This window comes from Nuphar pumila, chromosome 6 (genome assembly GCF_984573655.1).
Source record: "Nuphar pumila chromosome 6, dmNupPumi1.hap1.1, whole genome shotgun sequence".
NCBI lineage: Eukaryota > Viridiplantae > Streptophyta > Magnoliopsida > Nymphaeales > Nymphaeaceae > Nuphar > Nuphar pumila.
In genome coordinates, this window is record NC_143254.1 from 122,885,771 (window position 1) to 122,912,636 (window position 26,866).

General features: G+C 36.8%; 1 protein-coding gene across 2 annotated transcripts in view; it reads left to right on the forward strand.

Moving 5' to 3' along the window:
• LOC149836001 (kinesin-like protein KIN-7D, mitochondrial) overlaps positions 1-26,866 on the forward strand; it is a 79,711-nt gene that overhangs the window by 19,051 nt on the left and 33,794 nt on the right. For both annotated transcript variants that reach the window (XM_090008906.1, XM_090008907.1), the window contains exons 10-15: positions 4,107-4,163; positions 4,239-4,343; positions 4,700-4,804; positions 5,307-5,414; positions 5,549-5,680; positions 5,839-6,021. In XM_090008906.1, coding sequence (XP_089865032.1) covers positions 4,107-4,163; positions 4,239-4,343; positions 4,700-4,804; positions 5,307-5,414; positions 5,549-5,680; positions 5,839-6,021 — 690 coding nt within the window. The remainder of the gene's footprint in view (positions 1-4,106; positions 4,164-4,238; positions 4,344-4,699; positions 4,805-5,306; positions 5,415-5,548; positions 5,681-5,838; positions 6,022-26,866) is intronic.

Sequence of the window (26,866 nt, forward strand, 5' to 3'; positions counted from 1 at the left end):
TTGCAAACAATCAAGTTTTCAAATAACTTGATACTTCAAATACGCAATACACAAAATAAATGCACAGTGTTTATAAGCTTTACACCACAAAAGAAGTGCAATAAATGCACAATGTTTATAAGCTTTACACCAAAGAAAGTGCAATAAATGCACAGTGTTTATAAGCTTTACACCAAAGAAAGTGCAATAAATGCACAATGTTTATAAGCTTAAGGAGACAACTCCTTACTCTAATACATGCATACATTGGGCTCACATAGCCCTTATTTTTAAGAGACGTTGGGCTATTCCCAACGGCTCTTATTAGAGACGTTGGGAATCAACCCAACGTCTATCTTACACAGTCAGTGGCTGACTGTTGTACACAGTCAACCACTGACTGTGTACAAAAACATTATATAAAAAAAACAAAAATAAGAAATGAAAAAAATTACAAAAATAAGAAAAAATAACAAGGAGAAATTACAATCATATTAAAAAACATGAATATGCGTAAAATGTAGAAATGACTAAAATACCCCTACAGCCAATACAAGAAAGAAATATATATTTTATATATACAAGCACATATATATGAAATATATATATATATATATATATATATATATATATATATATGTGTGTGTGTGTGTGTGTGTGTGTGTGTGTGTCTTCTTTTATATATATAAAATATATATAGGAAATACATTGTCTTATAAATTACAATTTAACAAATGTAACATAATAGGAGAATCTTTCTTTAGACATGACCGGAGCCGGACCCCATACATTCGAGTGCACCAATTCAAAATGTCTCTTAGTTTCATAAGATCTAGAAGGAAAATGAAGAGTTTTCATTTTTCCAAATCTGCAATCTTTGCATACAAATTATTTCTCATTACAATTTTTTCCAAAAAAGAAAAAAAATAGTTTAAATAGACTTGGATGATCTAGTATTCTATGCCGAGTTTCAATATTTTTTCTTTGGCCATAGTTACAAAAAGAGTTTCTTGTAATACACAAAAAGTTATGTAGTATAAATCTCCTCTTCTATGGCCTTCCCCAATCAACTTTTTTGACTAATGATCATGCACTAAACAACTCTTAGATGAAAAAAAGATTTCATAACCGTGATCGGATATTTGAGAAACTGAAAGTAGATTCGAATTAAATTTAGGAATAACTCTGACTTTTGTAACAAAGAATTTTTTGGAATCATTTTTTAAATCTTCAATGTTTGTGATTTTTAAAAAAGTGCCATCAGCGGTAGAAACACTAGAATTTTTTTTATTGGTGCGATATTTGGATAATAGAGGTCCATTATGTGTCATGTGAAAAGAGGCCCCCGAGTCAAGGATCCAAGATGATATACCCAGAGGAGAAGAGGATGAGATCGCAACACCCAAAGTAGGAGTAGATGTTTTCAAGAATTGTTGTAGAGCCACTACCAATTGTGCAATTGGAAGATCTTTAAGTTTGCCACCTTTGTTGACATCATTGCTTGTTTTGGAGGGGTCTCCAACCGAAGCCACCTTTTTCAACTTTGGGCAAGCCGGCTTTATGTGCCTAGGCTCATTCCAAAAGTGACATAATTTTCCTAGATCCTCCATTGTTTTGTTTTCCAAAATGCGGAGGTCTATATGTCTTGGTAGTGGCACCAGGTTTGGGGGCGGTAAGAATGGTGTCACTAACTTTGTCTTCCTTGTCCTTCTTCAATTTTCCTTCCTCCATACTCAACTTGGTAAGTCTCATGTAGACAAGAAATTTTTTGGTTTATGGAGTAGCATCACTCACCCCTTCAAATTTGGGCCTTAGACCATTAATGAACACAAAGAATTACTCCTTTTTTAGTTGTTCTTATTTAAGACGAAGATGTTAACATTGTACATATATACATATATATATGTATATATTATATATATATATTTATTTATTTATATTCGATGTATATACTTTTTTCTTTTCTTTATTTTCTTCTTCTTTATCTGGTTCATTTAGAACTAGATCTCTACTAGTCAACACTTTGTTGACTAGTCAAAAGAGTCGTTGGAGCTAGTCCAACAACTCTATTTGTAGCTGTTGGACTAGCTCCAATGACTCTTTGAGTCTCCTCTTTCTTTCCTCTTCATTATATATAAATAGGGGTTATCCCCCTCTCATTGTATGAATGCTTCTTGCATTTTATGGATTGAATAAAATATTTATTTTATATTCTGGAGCCTTGTTGTTTATGCCCTTAGTGGACACTTGTTGTGATTGTCCACTTGGATCTTTGGTAGACTTTTGTGTTCTTGATTGAAGGATCTTGTTTTTTTACAGAAGATCCCCAGTGGTCTCCCACTTAGGCTCTAAGACAACAAGTTCTCTTCATAGAAGAACCATCTCATTATAGTAGTCTAGGATGATTTTGTCACCTTGCTTTAAAGACATCATCTTTTTGTGTCTTTCATAATATACATGTCTGTTAAGAACTCCCATGTTTCCTTGGCCACTTTGAATTGGGCCACACTACTCATAATCTATGCTAAGATTTTTGCATTGTCCATCCGCCACTCCATGTGTCTTATTTCAAACTCAAGAGTGGTGATGGTCTTTTCATCTTCTTCAAGGAACCTCAAGTTCCCATTTACAATTTTTGTGAATGAAAGTTGAGGCTTCGAACATTATCTCTCAATGTACTTGATGAGGCCTTTAGATAAGATGTGGTTCTCTATAGTAAAGGCCTAAGTGCAGTAGTTGAAGCCATTCAACTTGATGGGCATGACGAACACGGACTCCTTCTCCATGCTGAGCAAGATAGAGAGTTGATGGTCACTTGAAGCTTTGGCACATTCTCCAAGAAGAGGCTCAATCACTACGAAGGTCCACCAATAAGATCAAGAGCCTATTGGCTTTGATACCATGTAATGAAAATTGGCAAAGAAGTGCAAAAATACAAGTCCACTATGGGAAATGCACATAAACCACTAAGGGCAAGAACAAGCACTCAAGAGCGCACACACAAGCCACTAATGGGCTTAATACACAATATAAAAAATATTATTCTATTAACCATAAAATGCTCAAGAGAAGCATATCATTACAAGGGGTTGTAACCCCATATATATACAAAAAAAGAGAGAGGACTAGCCGTTGGGCTAGTCCCAACGGCTAGCTAGTTGGCCGTTAGCTTGGGTCTAACGGTTAAACCTAGCCTAACGGCTAGCACATAGTGACTAAAAAGCCTCTAAAATACAAAAAAAGCAAAAAACAAAAATAAAAAATACATGAGTTCCTAAAATACAATCTACAAGTATATACATACACCAAATATATGTATATATAAGAAACCACACATATATATATATATATTCACATGGATATATATATATATATATATGTATTTATATTTAACATAGATCACATCTGGACGGTCTTATGTGCAAAAAAACTGGAAAAAATAAAAATATTACATTTTTTTTTATCTATGGGGTTCCTTATTCATGAGGTACTAGAATTTGAGAACTACTGTGTGAACTGGGCATTTCCAACACTTTTTTTGCAAATCCAACTTATGTAGATGCGTTTGGCATGGTGAATTTGCTAGCGATTGACTGTTAGATCATGTATATTCGATGAAAAAGTGTGATTTTTTGGATGCTTGAATATTTATGAAGATTCCGAGCTTTTGATATTAAAGCCTTAAAAAATCTTGTTGATGCATCATAATCAGATGATTCAAGAGCCGGTCCTTATAAAACCAAGCATGTAGATTACATCCATACGGTTAGATTTAAGAGAAAAGACCAAAAAATCCATGAAAATTGCGGTTCTCATGGTAGTTATCATATTCTAGTGACTCTATATATACATGTATGTATGTATATAATATGCATGTAAACATGTATTATCATGTCTGATGAGTAACAATAACCTGCCAATTTTGTAAATTGAGAATGTATTGTTTTAGCTCACAAATAAATTAGTTGAAAGGCAATGCAGTATCACAAAGTTTAAGTATTATAATGTACAGCCTGGATGAGAGTGATTATATTCCCTTCTAGGATAATTTTTTTACTGTTATCTTGGTAAGTGGCACGTTTCTCTGTGGTTTCTTGTTAATACCATGGTTCTTGTGTCTCTTATAGATGATTGAAAGCAGCTCCCATGGTGATGAGTATGATGGGGTTATCTTCTCTCAACTTGTAAGTTTGTAGCTTCTAGCATTTGATGTAAGTCATGTTTGATGTTACCTGTACTTATATACATTTTTTCTGTAGAATTTGATAGATTTAGCTGGTTCTGAGAGCTCAAAAACGGAGACAACTGGACTGCGTAGAAAGGAAGGTTCCTATATAAACAAAAGCCTGTTAACACTTGGAACGGTATGTGGTTCCATTTGGATCTAGGCGATGTTCTTTTCATCAGATTACTATCCATATGATCTACAGTTTATTTCCTGCTTGGATTGCACATTTTTTTTTATTGAGTTTGAGGTCTAATTTTCCCTTAAAATAATGTGGAAGCGTCATTCTTACCCATCTTATTTTTAGCAGATCATGCACCTAAATGCTATACATGTAAAGTATTTTGTTTTCACATTGTGTTTCCTGTGTGGCCATAAGCTAATAAAGTATGCAGGAATCGTTGCCATTTTCTTTCTTTCAATTCTGTTGCTATTGTTGTGTACATTTTATTTGCATTTGGTCCAATTAGTTCCTCTCTTTATATATTTTTTTAGGTTATAGGAAAGCTTAGTGAAGGAAAGGCCTCCCATATTCCTTATCGGGATTCAAAGCTCACTCGCCTTCTTCAGTCATCTCTGAGTGGTCATGGTCATGTATCAGTGAGTTGTGCTTGCTGGTTGTTCCACCTAGAATTTGCTTCGTGATCTTTGTCTTTTTTGGATGAAGTTGTGGACTCATAATTCTTAGTGTATGTTTGGTTGCATTCAAATGTGATTTAAAATCTCATGCAAATTAGAGAATGAATCTCATTTGCACAACTAACCAAACATGTGATTTGGAATCTCATGCAAATGAGAGAGTGAATCTCATTTGCACAGATAACCAAACATGTGATTTGGAATCTCATGCAAATAAGAAAAGAAATGTGATTTGAAATCACATTTGAAGTGCCTCACATGTGATTCCAAATCACATGGTGGAATATGTGATTTGAATCATATGACTTTAAATCACATTTGATTCCATCTCACATGATTCCAAATCACATGAGATACAACCAAACATACCATTAAGCTACTATGTTCAGTTATTAGGTAGGATGCTACTTATATTCATTATAACATCTCTATTTGGAAAAGTTATTAGGTGGCTTGTTTGCAGCTTATTTGCACAGTTACCCCTGCCTCAAGTAACATGGAGGAGACACATAATACTTTGAAATTTGCTAGCAGGGCTAAAAGAGTTGAAATTTATGCATCACGAAATAGGGTAAAGATTCTTGTCTCATGCTAAGCACAATCTAACATCCCTCATTTTGTTTCTTCCTCTTCTTTCCCTTTCTTTTGGGTTCATGAAGCAGTGTGCCTGCAATATGGAAGATTTCCCTTTTTTTCCTTTTTCAGATAATTGACGAGAAGTCCCTTATTAAGAAATACCAGAAAGAAATATCTAGTCTTAAGAAGGAACTTCAGCAGCTTAAAAAGGGGATGCTTGGTGGTGTTAATCAGGATGAGATATTGAGCTTGAAACAACAGGTTCTTCTAAGGCACTTATTTTGATTGTGTAAAATGATTGTCACTGTTTCTGATCTTAGTTCTGTTTATCTTTTTGCTTGTTTCAATGCAAAGTTCCTGATCAAGAGCTATGCTCTAGACTGCTGTGAAAGCTGTTACTGATCTTGCTTTTGAAACAGCTGGAAGAGGGTCAAGTTAAAATGCAATCAAGATTGGAGGAAGAAGAAGATGCTAAGGCTGCACTCATGAGTAGAATTCAACGTTTAACAAAGCTCATACTTGTTTCTACAAAGAACTCGATGCCAGGTTGTTTAAATGATATATCTGGTCACCAACGTCGTCACTTTATTGGAGAAGATGAAGTATGTTTATCCTCTTTTCTCAGATCTTGAAATGATGTAAATTAGTACTTAGACAAGCTCTTCATAGTTTATATGCCCTTGGCCCCTTTCACTTGTTTTTTTATAGGTTATTGATTTTATTTCTTGTACAAGCAACATGTCATTGAGGTGAAGACAAATAGAACTATAGTGACTGAATAATAAAGTGTTGCAAATCACTTAATAAGGATCGTAAAGTGTTATCTATTTCATGTGCAAACATCATTCTTTTTCCTTTTCTCTTTTTTTTTTTGGGTGGGAGGTGGTGGGGTTGTGCGTGGTTTTGAAGACAAGGATGTTGAGTTTGATCCTGCTGTTGCAGTATTGGTCATAACTAGTAGGTGTGACATTGATATGATGTTTATTGCCTCCAATTTGTTTTATCTTGCCCTTATAATTGGCAAATCCCCTTGTTTAGCATCATCTACTCATCTACTTTGATAAATATCTTTGTCCTGTGAGCAGTTGTGTGGGACCAACATCTGTTTTTTTGGACTATGATCAGTCAAAAGAAAAAACAAAAAAATTGAGTTTGTGACCATGCACATAGATTAGACCAAATGAAGAATCAAGGGAATTCATCTTTTTGGTTCTTTTACCATCATATTGTGATGTTTGGATAGTTACTAAATACTGATATTTTCATAATATTGCAGTGGGATACCTTTAATATGGTTTATCTTGTGTTAATATCATTACATTCTAAAAGATCATGGGTAATATATCTTTGATACATTTTTTAGGTCACATTAAGTTTGAACACTCTCCAGGCATGTGTGTTTTACTTCGAGTGAAATATTTGCCTGTCATTGCTCAGATCTTGTTTTTTAATCTCATAAAAGCTAATGCTTGAGTCAGTTTTTCTCAGACCCATTCTGCGAGCTTGATATTCCATTAGATAAATACTTTACAACAATACAAAGTTGTCATGGTTCATATTGCTGCTATTTAGCAATACTCTATTGTTAGGTGATAAAATCATTAACTCTGATCTTGTCTAGACGTTCTCTCAAGAATGTAGCTGAGGTACCTTTCTAACTTATGTCACATAGACATGGCAAAGAGGACAGGGAACTCTCCATTATTGTGTAATTTCCCCTTAAGAATAGTATAGGAGACATGACACGACGGCAAGTTGAAGTATCCCTGTGAACATAGTTTCTGACTCAGTCAATATGCTTGAGTTTCTTGCTTGTATTATTTATTGAATAGTTGCATTGGTACTCGAGATGTCCTAGTGTATCGTGTTTCAGGCATACTACCAATTCTAGATACTGGTTTGAATCTCATCTCCAAAACCATAGGCAAAAGTATCAAATGTAAACTGAAATACCTATCAGGGGTATTTCAGTCAATTCACTCTGTAATAGGTGTCAGTTAGGGGTGGCAAAACCTGACACGACCCGCCAACCTGCCTCTTAGGCGGGTTCGGGTTTGGCTTAAACTAACCCGTTTAATAAACGGGTCGACCTGCCTAACCCGTTTATTAAACGGGTCGGGTTTGTGTTAAGGGTATGCCAACCCGCAAACTCGGCTAATAAACGGGTTAGGCAGGCGGGTCAACCCGTTTACCCGACCCGCCAACCCATTTACCCGACCTCGACCCGCCCGCTAACCCGTTTATTAAACGGGTTGGCGGGTTGTGTCGGGTTACCTGTTTAATAAATGGGTCGGGTTCGTGTTTGCCACAGCCGACCCGTTTATTAAACGGGTCGGGTTCGGGTTGAGGTATGCTGACCCGCCAACCCGTCGGGTCGACACGCCAACCCGACCCGATTGCCACCCCTAGTGTCAGTCCTCTAGGGACTGACTTGTCATTTGTTTATTTATTAATTTTTTCTTTTTCTTTTTTATTTATTGTACTTTATAGCTGTTGGGCTGGTCCAACTTGCTGTTGGACCAGTCCCAACGTCTATAATTATAGTCGTTGGAGCTGGTCCAATGGCTAGTTGGGCTGGCCCCCTTGTCCCTTGGAGTGCCTATTTAAAGGTACTCCCTCTCTTGTATATGGTAGTGCTTTCTAAAGCATTTTCTAAGTGAAAGTTATATTTTTTATGTGTGTTGTGCTAAGCCCATAGTGGCTCCTGTATGTTCTATTTTTTTCTCACTTGGATGTTGTATTGTCCTTTGGTGGACTAGTGCTTGTGCACTCTTTTGTTTCTTGTTTGCCCTTATTAGGTTCTGTATTGTACTTCTTGTGATCATGCAAAATTTTTTCTCTCATTCTTCTTTTCCTTCTCTTCGCCTTTCTAGCCTCTATTCCCTTTTTAAAGGAGAATAAAAGATGGAAAAGAAGAGAGAAGAGAAAAGAAAGAAGAGAGATAAACTCTTTTGTAAGGTCTTATTTGACCAAAGAAATGTTTTAAAAATCACTCGCCTCCGTTTTAAAAATTTGCGGGAAAATGGAGAGACGAGATTCGCTCGTCGGTACGAGGTTCGACCGTTCCTGGCGCCTTTACCAGGGGTAATCGAACCAATGATCGAATTTATGCCTTTTGCTTTGCCTAAATATCATCTAAGAATTTATTCTAAGTCTAAATGCACAAAGAATCATGCTTGTGCAAATGCAAGGATGTATGCTCTTTTGAGAAAAATAGTTTGAAAATTTGGGATTTTTCAAGTGATTCTGAAATAAATATGATAATGGAGTGAAAAAATGATTCAATGATTTGAAATTGGTTTGAAAAAGTTTAATTTTGAATCTAACTTAGAATTTGAAATATATCTGGAAAGAGAGACTTGAATTTTCAAGACTTGGAGTGATCATAATTTGGAATGATAAGCCTTTAGATGAAGAGAAAAAGAATTTAAAATTGGAATTTTGAAATAAGAGTGAATTTTCAAAGTCAAAATGGACTTTGAATTTGGATCGATTTTTAAGAATCGATTTTGAAAAATGCAATTTTGAATTCAAAACCTAAAACAAGATTTGAATTTTGAGTTTAGATTTGAGAAATAGATTTGAAATTGGCTTTGGAAATGAGAATTGGAAATGGAACTGAATTTTAAATCTGAAATAGAATTTGATCTGAAATCTGAAGTCCTGGATGAAATTGGATTCGAGGTCTGGAATCCAAGATGGATTTGAATCTGATATCCGGAATCCTAAATGGAATTGAATTCTGAAGTCTGGAATCCAAGATGGATTTGAATCCAAAATCTGGAATCCTAAAGGGAATTGGATCCGAAACATGAATAAAAAAATAGAGTTGGATCCGAAATCTAGAATCCTAAACGGAATTGGATCCGAAGTCTAGGATCCAAGATGGAGTTGAATCCGAAATCTGGAATCTTAACTAAATTGGATCCAAAGTTTGGAATCCAAGATGGAATTGGATTTGAAAATCTGAATCCAGGGTGGAACTGGGTTCTAAATCTAGAATGATAGAATTAGATTTTGAAAATCCAAATGGGACTCGTTGATGAATCTGAATTTTGGAAATCCAGATTTGAAATTAAAACTTAGGAAAAATCGAATTTTGAGATTCAGAATCAATCTCAGAACGTTGATTTTTAATTGAGAATCAAGACTCAATTTTTAGATAGAACTTTGGAGATTTTGAAAAAAAAAGGATAAACTTGATTTAAAGCTTGAGTTTTGGAATCAGAAGATGAATCCGTAATTTCAAAGTTAAATTGAACTTTGAAATTGGATCTGAAATGCTAAATTGAATGTGAAATTGAATCCTGGAGAGAAAAATGAATTTTCAAAGTTGAATTGAAACTTTGAAATTGGATTTGGATTGGAAATTGAATTTAGAATGCAGAAATGAATTTGAAATCTCAAAGTCAAATTGGACCTTAAAATTGAAATTTGAATATTTGAAATAAGATAAAAGGATGAATTTGATTTGAGAAATGAAGAAGATATTTGAAAGTATATCTCAAAATCACTTGGATTTTGAAAAAAAATGTTTGAAAATATGATGTAATTCTAGCTTAAATGATGAATGGAAAAGAATTTGAAATTGAGTTTTGAAGAAAATATTTCGAAATAAGATTGAAGATATAATACATTCCTGACTATGGTCATTGAATGTATTATATAGTAATCATATTTAAATTCAAGTGAAGAATAAAATATATTTTGGTGCCTTTGTAGAGTTTAAAATGAAATTAACTCTCAATATATTCTGATTATGGCCATTGATATATATTTTGAGTTAATTTTAAGGTAAACTCTGATAAAAGAAAAATATTTAGAAAAAATATGATGATTTTTGAAAAAGATCCAGTGTGAATCCAGTGTTATTCCATAAAAGATGAAAATCATAAGTTTTGTTCACACCTTGACTATGACCATTGATGCAAATCGTTAACTTAGGGTTTAATCACCTTTCATTTAGAATGGTGTACGTGCTATTTGTGTTCCCATTTGTGAATTCTTGAAATAAAAGAAAAAAAATGATATGAAACAAACAATTTCTAAGATATGTATGCTCATACATTCTGATCTAAGTTGTAAATAAAAATTTTCATTAATACCTAGTTATTACAACCTTAAATTGAAAGATCAAAAATTCCTAATCTAAAAAAGGGAATCTAAATCGTTCCAGCTTTCCTTGTAAAAAAAAGAAAGAAACGGGTTAGCTTAAGAAAAAAAAAAACTTATGTTTACGACCAACATGTATATGGCTAAGCATGATGAAGGATATATATATATATATAAATGGATGTTGAGGCTAAGGGAGGAAAGGCCTACATAGATGCATATGTACCAATGGATGTGATGCTCACGTAAATGTTCATGCTGGAGAGAAGACACATAGTTCAGAATGCCTATACAATGCATTTATTCAGAAAAAAGTGTACAGACATGCACATGCAAGGTTACTATGAATGAGGATATCCAAGGGTAAGATTTATACTAAGTGAAGAAAGGGCATAAAATGAGTTTTACAACAGTTTATAGAACTACTGTAAAAAGGCCTTAAACTACAACAGTTCAATGAATTACTAAAAAAAGTATAGAGCCATGGAAACCTGGGTATCATAATGACCAAAATCAATAAGAATAATCATGAGTCGGGTATGAGCCACCAAAGTCTATTTTTGTAAGTTCCATGGGAAGATGCAGTCACTATTCAATCTCAAACTGGCTACAGAAGTTGCACTCAGATGAGCCCTTCATTCCAAATCAGAAAAAATGAACAGGCATCCCAATCACACAGTCTGTGACAAGTGTTAATCTAATCCAACATGCAAATACCCAAGTATACAGTGGTTTAAAAAAAAAAAACTACTATGGTGTATGGGAGACAGTGTGTAAATGGTACCGTAATGTACAGATGGAGCAAGGGTGATATGGGTGCACAAATTGTATATTGGAGGTAGGGTATGACAAGGTACTCACAGGGAATTGGATGTGGGTACTGTATAACAAATATGAAGGGAAAATGCAGAATATGCATCGGGTATTGCTGTTGCAGATAGAGCGGGGTAGTTGGTAGGTGAATAGTTGGTGAAGGTAAGTGTATGAAAATGTAATAGTGGCTGCGCAAGTGTAGTTGTATTAAGGCGCAATGAAGAAGCGTGAGTGCAGGATAATGGATGATGATGACACAGGTGCAGGGGATGGAGCATGCCCATTGTGTATGTGCACAGGGGAGTTGCTGAGGATTGAGAACGCAGGTCAGTGTTGACAGTTGCAGGATCTTGGAGGTAAGGTGAAATGGTTGCTACGTAATGGTGGCTGGACAATGGGATATGTGGTGAAGTGTCAACTGAGAACGGGTTGATGCATGAGGAAGTAAAGGGCAGCAAGATGAGTGTTAGTTTTGGATCATGGATCCGACCCGCACCACATTCCAAGGATCTATCTTGGGATGCGTGGGCGGTGGCATGTTTGTAATTTATCTTATTACTTGTGTAATGTTATACCCTGTACAACACTTATAAATAACAAGGAAAAGAGGGAAAACCCTATTGTCGCCGACTCCTCTCTTCTCTCTCTACCTCATCTCTAACCCTTGCAGGTGGATATTTCTGACATGGTATTAGAGCACAGACGCGAAAATCAATCATCTAGATGGCCTCTAAAGACCAACACGTGCTGCTAAAGGACATAGGTTTATTTCTGTTCCTAATCAGTTTTTGCTTCTTTCCTCTTTTTCTTAATCCTCTTTCACGTCATTCCAGTTTCTCTTTTTGGTTCTTCTCATTCTCAATATTTTTGGTACGCACGTCTTAACATCCTGTTTAAGTCTGCCGAGTTTTTGTTTTTCTCCCCAAAATATTTCTGATTCTTTCCCTTTTTCTAGTTCGCACATTACTATTCTCTGTGTAACATGTGTGCTGCTATCATTTTCAGCACACAGCAGCATTGCTGCTTCCTTTTCTTTCCCTTTTTCTGGTTCGCATGTTACTATTCTCTGTGTAACGTGTGTGCTGATATCATTTTCAGCACACAGCAGCATTGCTGCTTCCTTTTCTCTGTGTAACGTGTTAAAATGTACCTATTATATATATATATACATATATATATATATTCTGTTTATTACATCAATACCTGATAGGGGTATTTTTGTAATTTCACAGTTGTTTTAGAAAACAACTATTTTTTCCTTTTTGATCAAATGTAATTTTTATTATTTATTTTTTTATTTTTCTTTTTATTATTTTTGAGGACCAAAAGGGGCTCCAACATAGAAGTCGTTGGAGCCCCCAACGGTCACAAATGTGACCGTTGGGGGCTCCCAACGACTCTATGGGAGCCCCCTTTTGGCTCTCCTTTTGAGGCCCTTTGGCCCTCCTTTTTCCTCCTCCTTCTCTTGTATAAATAGGGGTGATCCCCTTGTGTATTTTTATCTTGGAGAGCTCCTCTTTTCAATAAGAGGCTTTGTATATTGTTGCCTTCTTAAAGGCTTGTGCTTGTATTGTTCCTTCGTGGACTTGTGATATTTTCTCTTTTATTCATTGTTGTATGTGCTTGTATGCACTCTTTATATTTTCGCAATATCTCATTACATGGTATCAGAGCCACTCGATTCTTGAAAGAAAGGTGTGGTTCGTGTATCTCTTATTTTGGTGGACATCTTCTCACTTCTTGGCAACATCATGGAAACAAAGATTGATCTTTCTTTCAAACTCAATGGAAAGAACTATATGATGTGGGCATCGGCAATGGAGAATAATCTCAAAGGGAAGAAGCTTTGGGGTTATGTCATGGGGACCGTTCCGGAACCGAAGCTTATGCTCACAAAAATGGAAGAAGATCAAGAAAAAGCTCTTGAGGGAGATGCTCGTCTCAAGGCCATTGAAAATCATCAAAAGGAAGTAGAAGATTGGGAAAGCAATCACGCAAAAATCCTTGCGTGGTTTATGAACAATGTGGAGGTTAAGGTATGTGCTAATATAGCTAAATTTCGTCGAGCCAATGAGGCTTGGTCCTTTATGAGGGGTATGTATACCCAAAAGGATCTTGCAAGAGCATACTTCTTGCAAGAAAAAGTTAGAACCACCAAGCAAGGTGATTCTAGCATTCAAGACTACTATAGTGCCCTTAACCCACTATGGGATGAATTGGCTCTTTTAGAGCCAAAGTGGGTTTATATGGAAGATGTTGATTTAAGACAAAAACAAATGGAACAAGAGCGATTGTTTCAATTTCTTTTTGGGCTACGCCCCGAATTTGAGCAAGTGAGATCCTCACTTCTCCATAGATCTATTTTTCCTCCTATTGAGGATGCTATTGCCGAAATCACTCAAGAGGAGACAAGGCTTGGCATGAGTAAGCATGTTGATGAAGTCCTTGCCGTATCCAAACCGGGTAACAATGTTAGAACCTATAAGCCTCCTCATTTTGGGAAACAAGGGAACTGCAATGGAGGAAGAAAAATGATTGTTTGTCATTATTGCAATGAGCCGGGTCACATTAGACCCGTTTGTCCAAAGCTTATGGGAGCCTTCAAGCCTAAAGTAGCCTCTCTTGAAGAAACCACCTCCAAAGAAGATGAAGGCAAAAACAATGACATTAAAGAAACTCTTGGACAAATATCTATGGCTCTTCAACAAATGCTTAAAGTTTCTTCCTCCACATCGGGTGCGGCCATTGCTTCGACATCATCACCCGGTACGTATTCTTGGATCCTTGATTCCGGAGCTTCTTTTCATATGACCCCTCATGAGAATGCACTTAGTGATGTTTGCATCAATTCAAAGGACTCTTGTGTCTCAACGGCCGATGGAACTTTTTTGAAAATTTCAAGTATTGGCTCTTTTAAAGATTCTCAAAATTTTTGTGTTCCAAAAGTAAGAGTTGTTCCCAAATTAAATTTAAACCTTTTTTCGGTTTCTCAAATTGCCGACCATGGATGTGAAATATCTTTCTCATCTAATGGTTGCTTTGTGCAGGATCTCCGGTCCGGGAAGCGGATTGGGCAAGGCCATAGAAAAGGAGACCTCTATTATATGGACCATCTTGATCTCCCTACAAAATTTTTTTGTTCTTATGTCCAAGAAAAAAATATGGAAACTTGGCATAAAAGACTTGGTCATCCAAGTTATTCCAAAATGTATCTCTTTCCTTTTGGAAACAAATTTTGTAAGGAAAAAGAAATTAATTGCAAAGATTGCATTTTTGGAAAAATGAAGTCTATTCCTTTTCCAACTAGATCTTTTTTCTCATCAAGGCCTTTTGAATTGGTGCATTCGGATGTTTGGGGTCCTTCTCCGGTTATGTCTAAAGGGGGTTATTCATATTATGTTACGTTTGTTGATGACTTTACTCGGTATGTTTGGATTTATTTCCTTAGTCATAAGTCGGAAGTATTTACTTTCTTTAAAGATTTTCATAAAAAGGTTCAAAATCAATTTCAAAGTAACATATCTATTTTAAGATCCGATTCCGGTGGTGAATACTTATCTCACGAATTCCAAAACTATTTAAGCCAAAATGACATTTGTCATCAAAAGTCATGTCCTAGGACTCCTCAACAAAATGGCCTAGCGGAAAGGAAACATAGGCACATTATAGAAACCGCTAGAACATTGCTTGTGTCTAGAAATATTCCAAAAAAATTTTGGGCGGAAGCCGTTCTTACCTCAACCTATCTAATCAATAGAATGCCCTCTTCTAAGTTAAAAAATGCTTCTCCCTATGAGAAACTCTTTAAGTTTTCACCCGATTTTAATCGACTTCGTATTTTTGGTTGCAAATGTTTTGTCCTACTACATAAAAGGGATAAGTTATCTCCCAAAGCAATTGAATGTGTATTTTTTGGATATGGTGAAAATAAAAAAGGGTATAGATGTTATGATTTTAAGAATGATAAACTATATGTTTCAAAAGATGTAACATTTCTCGAAGAAGAAAACGATTTTGATAAAATAGAAGAGATAAATGAAATTGATTATGTATTCTTATATGATCTTATTGATGACATACAAGAAGATTCTCTTGAAAACATAGATGACACTCACGAGGTATCCCCTCTTGACATAACACTCTCAAATGATAATAATTCAAATACAAATGTTCATGATAGCAATGCCAATATAAATGTTTACTCAAGAAGAAATCAAGAAAAACCTATTAGTGCCCTCGAAAAATACTCTCAAATTTCCGAATCCATTGAGGAACCACAAGTTAGGCATTCTTCTAGAATATCAATACCCCCAAATAGGTTTGTCTCCTATGACTCTTTAACTCCCAACTATCGGGCATGTTTGATAACTCTACACTCTTATTTTGAACCAACCCACTATAATCAAGCTAAATCTATACCTCATTGGGTTGAAGCAATGCAAGTTGAACTAAATGCTTTAAAAAAGGCCAATACTTGGGAAGTAGTTGATCTACCCTCACACAAAAAACCTATTGGTTGTCGTTGGGTCTTCAAAGTTAAAACTAAAAGCGATGGCTCGTTGGAACGATATAAAGCAAGATTGGTTGCTAAGGGATACTCCCAAGAATATGGTATTGATTACGAAGAAACATTCGCCCCCGTAGCTCGTATGACAAGTGTCAGAACCTTAATAGCTGTCGCATCAACCAAAAAATGGCCTATTTATCAACTTGACGTAAAAAATGCTTTTTTAAATGGAAGTTTAAGTGAAGAAGTTTATATGGATCCACCACCCGGAATAAATATTAAACAAGGTCAAACACTTCGGCTTTTAAAGGCATTATATGGTCTTAAACAAGCTCCTAAGGCTTGGTATGATCGTTTTAGTGATATCATGATAAAATTAGGATTTCATTCTTGTTATACTGACACTGCTCTTTTTGTTAAAAATGCAGGTTCTAGTATCGTAATTTTGTTGCTTTATGTTGATGATATGATTATCACTGGAAATGATCAAAGTAGTATTATTAATGTTAAAAATATGTTAAAAGATAATTTTGATATGTCTGATTTAGGTTTTCTCTGATATTTTCTTGGAATTGAGGTTGCATATTCTCCTAGAGGATATATTTTGTCACAGATGAAGCTTGCTGCAGATATATGTTCTAAGTCTGGGATTTCTGATGATAAGAAGGTAGAGACTCCCGAGGTTATTAATGCCAAGTTACGGTTAGAAGATGGGGTTCTTCTGGAAGATCCTACACCGTACCGACAACTCATTGGGTCTCTTACATATTTAACCATCACCAGACCAGATATCACTCATGCGGTTCACTCAGTCAGTCAATTTCAGCATGCTCCTACAACCGTGCATATGAGTGCGGTTCTCCGAATCATTCGCTACATTCGGAATACCATCAATAAAGGGCTATTTCTATCCTCCTCTTCCCCTTTGAATCTTCTTGCTTATACTGATGCAGATTGGGGAGGTAATCCCAATGATCGAGTCTCAACTACTGGTTTTTGTGTCTTTTTAGGGGACTCATTGATTGCCTGGCGATGCAAGAAGCAGCAGAAAGTTTCACTCTCATCCACTGAAGCTGAGTACCGGGCAATGGCAACCACAACAATGGAACTTGTATGGCTTCGCAGTTTGCTTAAAGATATGGGAGTTGATATTACTGAAGCCTCCAAGCTGTGTTGCGACAATAAGAGTGCCATCTATATCGCAAGCAATCATACTTTTCATGAACGTACGAAGCATATCGAAATGGATTGCCACTATGTTCGTGACGAATTTTTACGAGGAACTATTGCTCTGCCATATGTCACTTCAGAATATCAGTTGGCAGACTTCTTCACTAAAGCTCTTCCAGCTCCTCGGTTCATGTTTCTTCTCGGCAAACTTTCCGTCCTTCCCCCGTAAAGTTTGAGGGGGGGTGTTAAAATGTACCTATTATATATATATATATATATATATATATATATATATATATATATATATATTCTGTTTATTACATCAATACCCGATAGGGGTATTTTTGTAATTTCACAGTTGTTTTAGAAAACAACTATTTTTTCCTTTTTGATCAAATGTAATTTTTATTATTTATTTTTTTATTTTTCTTTTTATTATTTTTGAGGACCAAAAGGGGCTCCAACATAGAAGTCGTTGGAGCCCCCAACGGTCACAAATGTGACCGTTGGGGGCTCCCAACGACTCTATGGGAGCCCCCTTTTGGCTCTCCTTTTGAGGCCCTTTGGCCCTCCTTTTTCCTCCTCCTTCTCTTGTATAAATAGGGGTGATCCCCTTGTGTATTTTTATCTTGGAGAGCTCCTCTATCTTTTCAATAAGAGGCTTTGTATATTGTTGCCTTCTTAAAGGCTTGTGCTTGTATTGTTCCTTCGTGGACTTGTGATATTTTCTCTTTTATTCATTGTTGTATGTGCTTGTATGCACTCTTTATATTTCCGCAATATCTCATTACATAACGTGTGTGCTGATATCATTTTCAGCGCACAACAGCATTGCTGTTTCTTTTTCTCTGTGTAACGCGTGTACTGATATCATTTTCAGCACACAACATTGCTATTTTTCTTTTTCTCTGTATAACGTGTGTGCTGATATTATTTTCAGCACACAGCATTGCTGTCTCCTCTTCAATACACTGTTAGAACAATTTAGCTTCTCATTCTTCATATAATCCATGGATTCCAAGTTGAACCCTAGTTTTCTTACTCACCTCATGACCCACAAGTTATCTCATGATAACTACTTTGGAAACGTCAGATTGTGCATTTTATTCGCAGTCATGGTCTTTATGGGCATCTAGATGGGCGATCACCCGCCCCACCTACACATATCATGCAAGAAATAACAAGTGAAGATGGGAAGGTGAGTCAACTTCGAACCACCAATCCTGCTTATGACATATGGGTACAGCGGGATCAGACATTAGTTGCTTACATAACTTCCACACTTTCTGATCGTGTTTTACAAACTATTTCTGATGATCAATCTGCTGCCGAGTTGTGGAATGGACTAGCTCATTCCTTTTCTCAGGTTTCTGAATCTCGGGCTTTGCAACTCAAGTGGCAATTCCAATCCATGCGAAAAGGAAACAAATCTATTACAGAGTTCATGGGGGATGTCAGGGTTATTACAGATCAGTTAGCTGCCATTGGAAGTCTTGTATCAGATAAGGACATGGTACAACAGGTATTAGGTAGCCTTGGACCTGAATATCGCATGTTTTGCACAACACTCCAGGTTGTCTCAGTTCTTCCATGTTTTGATGATCTTCAATCTAAGCTTTTGCAATATGAGGTCAGTTTAAATCAGGAACACGCGTCAGATGATACTCATCCTGTGATGATGGCACATACGCCTATTCAAACAGGAGCCTTATTTACTCCTCGTCCAAATGGAGCAACTATAAACAAAGGAGGATTACTACCTACACCAGTTGGAGGAGGCCTTGGCTCAGGCAGTGTACCACGAGGGGGACGTGCTCCTACTTGTTTTCTATGCAACAAGCGGGGACATGTTAAAGCAAATTGCTGGTACAATCCTCAGAACCAGAACAAAACAGGGAGGCCAGGGCAGAGGGCAACTCAGACATTTGCACGCACTCCTCAGGGACAAGTTCTTCCTCAGGACGTACAAAATATCCTTATGACTACTTTCAATCAGATGAACTTGCGCCAAAATGATAATGGTATATGGTATATTGATTCAGGGGCAGCAACACATGTTACTTCTGATGCAAGTAAATTTTCTCACTTGACTCCTTACACTGGAAATGACACTATAGTCATAGGAGATGGATCTCACCACCCCATCTCTCACACTGGAAATGTCTCCCTTTCTTTGCCTGAATTTCAATTACCCTTGTCAAATGTCTTACTCACACTTGCTATTCAAAAGAATATTCTATCTGTGTCTAAATTAGTTGATGAAACAAATTCTTTCGTTGAATTTACTCCTTCTGTTTATCTTAAGGATCTTCACACCAAGACGCTCCCTAAAGGTGAACGGCGCGGGAACATGTACGTCTTTGAAGAATCTCATGTGCTTTTGAAGACGTCGTCTTCCGTAGCCGTGGCTTCTTCAGCTCCTTCCTTTCCAACATTTTTGAGTCGATCCACAGATCATAGTTCTTCATCTAGAGTCTTGAAACTTAATAAGCCAGACTTATGGCATCTTCGTTTGGGTCATTGTAGTCAAGTTTTTCTTGACAAGTTGTCTGCTAAAGGTCTAATACCCGCAGTCAGTTTAGAGTCAAAATGTCCAAGTTGTCATTTATGCAAAAGTCATGTATTTCCTTTTCATAGTATCAATAAAAGAGCAACAAAGCCTTTTGAGATTATATGCTCAGATGTTTGGGGTCCTGCGCCCACTGCCTCTCTTTCTGGATCTCGATACTATGTACTCTTTCTTGATTCTTACACTCGATTTAGTTGGATTTACTTCATGAAAAACAAACATGAAGTTTTCAAGTTGTTCAAACAGTTTCATGCATTAGTCCAAAACCAATTCAATACCAATGTTGTATATTTCCAGTGTGATGGGGGGGGGGAGAATACATATCCCATGATTTTAGTGAATATTTGAAGGAGCATGGCATTACACGTAACATTTCTTGCCCTCATACCCCTCAACAAAATTTAGTAGCTGAGAGAAAACACAAGCATATTGTTGAAACAACCTTGAGCATGACCCACACTGTGGGTATTCCCTTCTCTCTTTGGACCGAGGCTTTTCATACAACTGTTTACGTTATCAACAGGTTGCCCATGACCATCCTTGAAGATAATTCTCCATACTTTGTTCTTTATAATTGTCATCCATCATATGAAGAACTACATTCTTTTGGTTGTGTATGTTATGTTCACATTGATCATTCATTGAGAAATAAGTTTCAAGACAGAGCTGTACAGTGCAAGTTTCTTGGGTATGCAGATGACTATAAGGGATACAGGTGTTATGATCCTCGTACAGGCAAAATTCGGGTATCTAGAAATGTTGTTTTTGATGATGAAAATTTTGACACTCTGGGTTCGTCTTCCATAGATACACAGGACAGTTATGATCCTTGGCTCAGTGACTCATTTTTATATGACTCGTTGCCTTATGAGGATTCATCTTTATTGACAGACAATGAACCCTATACTTTCGATGTGGAACCGCATATGGAAGACATTCCTCCTACAACAACATCCTCATGTTTTTCTGGTCTTGTTTATTCTCGTAGAGCTCATCCAGTCAATGATGAGACTCCTCTACAACGTTCCACTCGGATTAGACATCCTATAGATCGTTGGGTAAGTTATAACAATTTCTCTTTGGATTTTCAAACATTTCTAACCAGAGTGTCCAAAGAAACAAAACCTTTCTCCTTTCATGATGCTGTACATTCCTGTGCCTGGGTAGAGGCGATGAATGAGGAAATGGAAGCATTGCTTGAATGCAATACATGGGAAATTGTACCAAGGCCAGATAACAAGAATGTTGTAGGGTCCAAATGGGTGTACAAGATCAAGCACAAACCGGATGGCAGTGTTGAGCGCTATAAAGCTTGTCTGGTTGCACGAGGCTTCACACAGCAGTATGGGCAGGACTACGATGAAACGTTCATCCCAATAGTAAAATTTGGCACCGTCAGGATTATCATTGCATTGGCGTTACAACATGGATGGTCACTCAGTCAACTTGATGTTAAAAATGCTTTTCTGCATGGTGAACTAAAGGAAGAAGTTTACATGGAGAAGCCGCCTGGTTATAGTATGCATCATTCATCCAATTGGGTATGTAAACTTCGACGCTCTCTTTATGGCTTGAAACAAGCTTCTCGATCTTGGTTTGAGAGTTTTTCCACGGAGATCCAGCATCATGGGTTCACTAAAAGTGTTCTAGATCATTCATTGTTCATATTCAAAAGTGATTCAGCTATTGTTTGGGTGCTTATATATGTTGATGACATCATTATTACCGGGAGTGATGAGGTTCACATATCTTGGGTTAAGTCTATGTTGATGGCTAAATTCAAGATGAAAGACTTGGGTCCCTTGCGATATTTTTTGGGTGTGGAAGTTGATAGTCGACATGAGACTATTACATTGAGCCAACATAAGTACACCATTGATATTTTACTTGCTATAGGGATGGAGAATTGTAAACCAATTAGCACACCTTGCCTTCTAAATCATAAGCTAAGTGCTAAAGAAGGCACTACTTATCATGATCCTACTTTGTATCGTCGAGTTGTAGGGATGTTACAATACTTAACATTCACTAGGCCTGACATAGCATACTCTGTCAATCAGGCTTCACAGTTTATGCATGCTCCTACAAATATACATATGGAAGGAGTAAAAAGGATCCTTCGGTATTTAAAGGGTACGATTGAAGATGGCTTGATGTACACCAAGGACACAACTTATATGTCAGGGCATCAACTATTCACATACACAGACGCGGACTGGGTTGGTGATCATGACGAGCGCAAATCAGTTTCGGGGTATTGCATTCTTATCGGAAATAATATTGTAACATGGAGTAGCAAGAAGCAAAAGGCAGTGACGCGATCTAGTACTGAAGCAGAATATCGTGCAATGGCAGCAGGAACAACCGATGTTACCTGGGTGAGACATCTACTGCAAGAATTACAAGAACCGATCTCGTCCTCTGTGCTTCTTTGCGATAATCAGAGTGCTATTAATATTGCATTCAATCCCATCCTTCATTGTCGCACGAAGCATATCGAGATCGATCAACATTTTGTTAGGCAAAAGGTGGAAGAAAAAGAAATTGAACCTGCATATGTTCGGTCAGATATGCAAGTTGCTGACATCTTTACCAAGGGATTATCCACTCATCAGTTTTGGACACTCAAAGGCAAGTTGAGCATGATCAAAGACCATACTCAACTTGAGGGAGGCTGTTAGTTTTGGATCATGGATCCAACCCGCACCACATTCCAAGGATCCATCTTGGGATGCGTGGGCGGTGGCATGTTTGTAATTTATCTTATTACTTGTGTAATGTTATACCCTGTACAACACTTATAAATAACAAGGAAAAGAGGGAAAACCCTATTGCCGCCGACTCCTCTCTTGTCTCTCTTCTCTCTTTACCTCATCTCTAACCCTTGCAGGTGGATATTTCTGACAATGAGCAGATGCAATGTAGCTGAACATGAGGGTCTAAATCCGCTTTGATATATGCAGGAAGGGCTACAGGTGGTGAAAGGCCGATGGTGAATGAAACAGATGCTATGGAAATATGGTTGAGGTGATGATATAATCAAATGAAAGCAAATAAAAGTTACAAAATTGAATTGAAACCCAACATACGTGCATATTTTCTGTGCACCTCTTTTCTTTTCTCTTTTTTTTTTTTTTGAAACGGGGAAGAAAAATGAGCAAAATTTAGCCTTTATTCTAAACAAAACTAGCTGCATCTCTGTTGTAAACTACAACACTATATGAGGGATGGATGAACATTAGCTCAAAATTCTTGTCATTAGCCAAGCTCTTTAGAAAGAACTAACCAAATAACATATAAAGGAACATAAAATGCAGGTGATGACAACACACACAAAAAAAATTAATCTCAAATAAATTTCTCACGGATTGCATTTTCCCATACTGTTGCCTCATATATTTCGCATATGGCTCATACTGACATCACCAAGCATTTATTTCAGTAAAATATTTCCCAGTCTTATATCTAGAATGAACTCAAGAAGATCGATCAGATCTCGAGCCTATGGAATACCTGGTACAATTATCTTTTCCCTGGTTATGAGCCACCTATAGTAACCATTTGATAACAGTTAGAACCTCCCATCATGACCCGGCAAGCTCCAGAAATAAGAACGCGATCAGTAGTATAACTGAATCATTCTGCAAAATGCATAACCCGTACCACAAAAAGGGGAGGGTTCCCAATCATAATAACCATATGGATCAAGTCATAGGAGTTTGCACATGAACCCTTCAAATAATACTTCTCGTATCTAAACCAATATTCCAACATAAACAGGTAAACTTGACTCTGAAATAGGAACTGTAAAGGGGCTTGTGCTGCGAAAAAGTGTCATGAATAGTGCCCTTTGCAGAAATTTAACTTATGGCATGATGTGCTATTGTATTGGTGGATATAAGTTGATGCTTTACAATGAAATAAGTTGTAGCGATGCACAGGAATTTACTGGATGCTGGTAAGGAGTGGAATATAACGGTGAATGTAGGAGTTGAACCAGATACGTTGGATGGTGGTTCAGAGTTGGTTACTTGAGCATTTAAATGGGATGCTTCATAAACTAAAAGGAGACTTACCAGGTGAGGTATCTCATCAAACTTAGTATAAATAAGAATACACGAAACTAAAAGGCACATAGGAAATAGCAAAACTAAGATACTAAGTACTAAAACAGAAATTAACAGGGCGAATGGTATTAGCAAATATACTAAACCCATGAAATGAAGGGGACGTGATACCTGTGACGACTATCCAATTAGATTGGATGAAACAAAGCACAATTGTGGCAGGTAGTGCCGTATGATGCAATTTAGAATAAAGAAGATATCATACACAACAATGAATGAGATATCATCAAAACAACGAAAAAAAAAGAACAATAATAAATGGAATCAACAACAAATCAAAAGAGATTCCAATATAAACGGTAAATTGAAAGTTTAAGGACATGAAAAACATAAACTCATACCCCAGCAAGGCATGACCGTGAATTGTAATGAAAATTCAGAAGATTTAAGATCGAGTCTGAAAAGATAATATTCGATGGGAATAAGAAATCATATATCAAAGAAAAGAAAAATTCGAAACAACAGAAAGAGGATGTAGGAAACTGAGAATTCCATTTGATATTGCACGATATATGTGGATCAGTGTTTGTCATAAGCAAACTGACACCACAATAGTGCTTTCAAAGAGATAATTAAACAGGGAAAATAAAAGAGAAAAAAAAAGACTTCCTCCAGAGAACCCAAAGCAAAATGTAAAGAGGAGGAAGAGGGGATCCGAAGGAAAGCGAAAGCGAAAGCGATGAGGATTAAAATAATAAATAAATAATAATAATAATAATAAAAAGCTGAAAACACTCGTTTACGCTATAGCAGAGCATAAATGCGAGTTATGATGAAATTCAAAGGCTATAAGCTCGCGTTTATGCCATGGCAAGGCATAAACGTATGCTTGCAACGGAACTTGAGAAGCGTATGTTTACGTTACAACCGAACGTAAACTTTCGCTGGGAAAATTGCTAAAGGAAAAGAGAAAGGAAATCAAACTAAAACCAGAAGAAGGGGCAAAGAAAATAGCAGAAATATTACGATCATGATAAAATGCAACAAAATTGACGATAAATCACAAGGAATTTACAAGATAAACCGAAATTCAAAGACCGTGAAGTGAAATAGAGATGAAGGATGAGATGGATAAGCAAATAGCAGAGGAAATCTTACCTGAACCAGATCACCTTGAGGGGGATCTCTTTCTTGCGCCTCCTTACTTGATGAATTGCTTTCCGTAGCCGGCCTTAATTTAGAGGAAGAGGACTCGATTTTTATCTGCCGCTACAGGGTGAGGTCGATTCTCCTGGAGAGGCAGAAGCTGGATCGGGAGAAAAAAGCTGGGTGGAGGGGTGGAACACGATTCGGTGGAGAGGCGATCTCACAGGGAGAAGAGTTGACTTCCTTCAGTCGATGGAGAAGGAGATGGATTGAGAAAAGTGTGAAAGAGAAGAGGAACATGGTCAGGTGAATAACGGATGCAGACGAAGAATAGGGGTGCTGGGGTGAAGCTGTATGGATTGCTTCCCTTGTGTGCCCCTCTTTTTAAAGAGGGAGAAGAAGGATCGGGAAGGGGCGGATGCCGTTGGGGATCGACGGACGAGGGGGGAAAGAAGCAGACGGTTGGCGATGGAGGGTTCGAGATAGCTCCAGGGGGAGAGAGAGAGAGCGGGAGGAGAAGCCGTTTGGGAAAGAGGAGGTGGAGGATGATGAGGCTGAGGAAGGGTGATCTAACAGTGGAGATGAAGAGGAGCCGATCGTAGGGGTTTAAGGTGATGGAGGCTTCCAGAGGGAGAGAGTGCGGGAGAAGGGAGAGCGAGGGAGAGAGAGAGAGAGAAATTGTGATCGGGGGAGAAGTCGTTGCAGAATTTCTCAATTTTTTCAAAAAGCGGGCTCTTCAAAAAAGGATTTTCATAAATGTGGCTCTCACTACAAACAGTTTTCAACGACTTTTAAACCGAGATTTTTCGCATTTTCTCCAACTTATATATATATATTGTGTTTTCTTCATATTTTCTACTTTTTTTTTGTTATTTTGGAATAAAATTCTAAAATCTAGGCAAAATGAGAGATTTAAAAGTAATTTCTGTATTTTTGAGAAATATTTATAAGAGGAGTTTTTTGATAAATCGGGTTCGAATTTTAAAAATTTCTTTATAAAACGGGTATGGATCCAGGTTTTGAGAAAATATTCAAGTTTTTAACCTCGAATCGAGAAATACAGAGCAGTGGATCCAAATCGACACCGGATGGACTGTTTGAGCCTTTTGAAAATTATTTTTGGTATTTTTGTAATTTTGATTTGAAATTTGGATAATCATGTCTCAGATCGAGTCAGATATATAAAATGGAGTTTATTCCAGAAAATCTAAAGAATAACTAAAATTTAGATTGAAATCGACTTAATTTTCTCAGAAAATGGGGCCAGGGACAAAAGGGGGAATATTCACAAAATTTTGAAAAATTTGGGGTGTTCACACTTCTGCTTGTTTCATTCCAGCTGCTTCCAATAAAATCATTTGAGGCATGCCTTACCAACTTTGGAGCATTTCTGAGATATGGAAGTCCAATAAACAGAGAATTTTGGTTCTGCTTATGACAGTGTTAACAAATTAGGCACCGGAATCCACAGAATATATCATCCACCAACTAGCCCAAGGTTTCTCTGATATTCTACAGAACCTGGTTTGAAAGGTGGATTCACTAGATATAGTTCAACTGGTTTCTATATACACTAGGAACTTTGATAAAAGTCCACTTTAGAAAAGTAAACAGCGGACATGTCAATGCAAAATGGATACATCTACATTCACATCATATATGCTGGCTGGGAATATTGACATGTTTATCATATATGTTGTTTTAGTGGTTATGTGGTACTGGAATGATTGTTTTTGTTTCGTTATAGATAATTCTAACCATGAAATTTTGACTTATCTAAGCTGTGGATATGTTAATTCTTCTAGTTTAGTGCATTCATATTGATTGCTAAAATATTGTTTGAGCTTTCATTACTTTTCTATTGTGTGCATGTTTCTCTTTCACCATTTGTTGGCTGTTGAGTGTAACACGTGACTTTGTCTTGATAATATGTGTGTGTAAACTACACAAATTCGAATGTCATTAACATTTGAGCCATTGCTTTTGCAAAATAGATGTGGCTTAAACTCTCTCTCTCTCTCTCTCTTTTCTGTGTTCGTTCTTGATTATTCATATTAAATGCT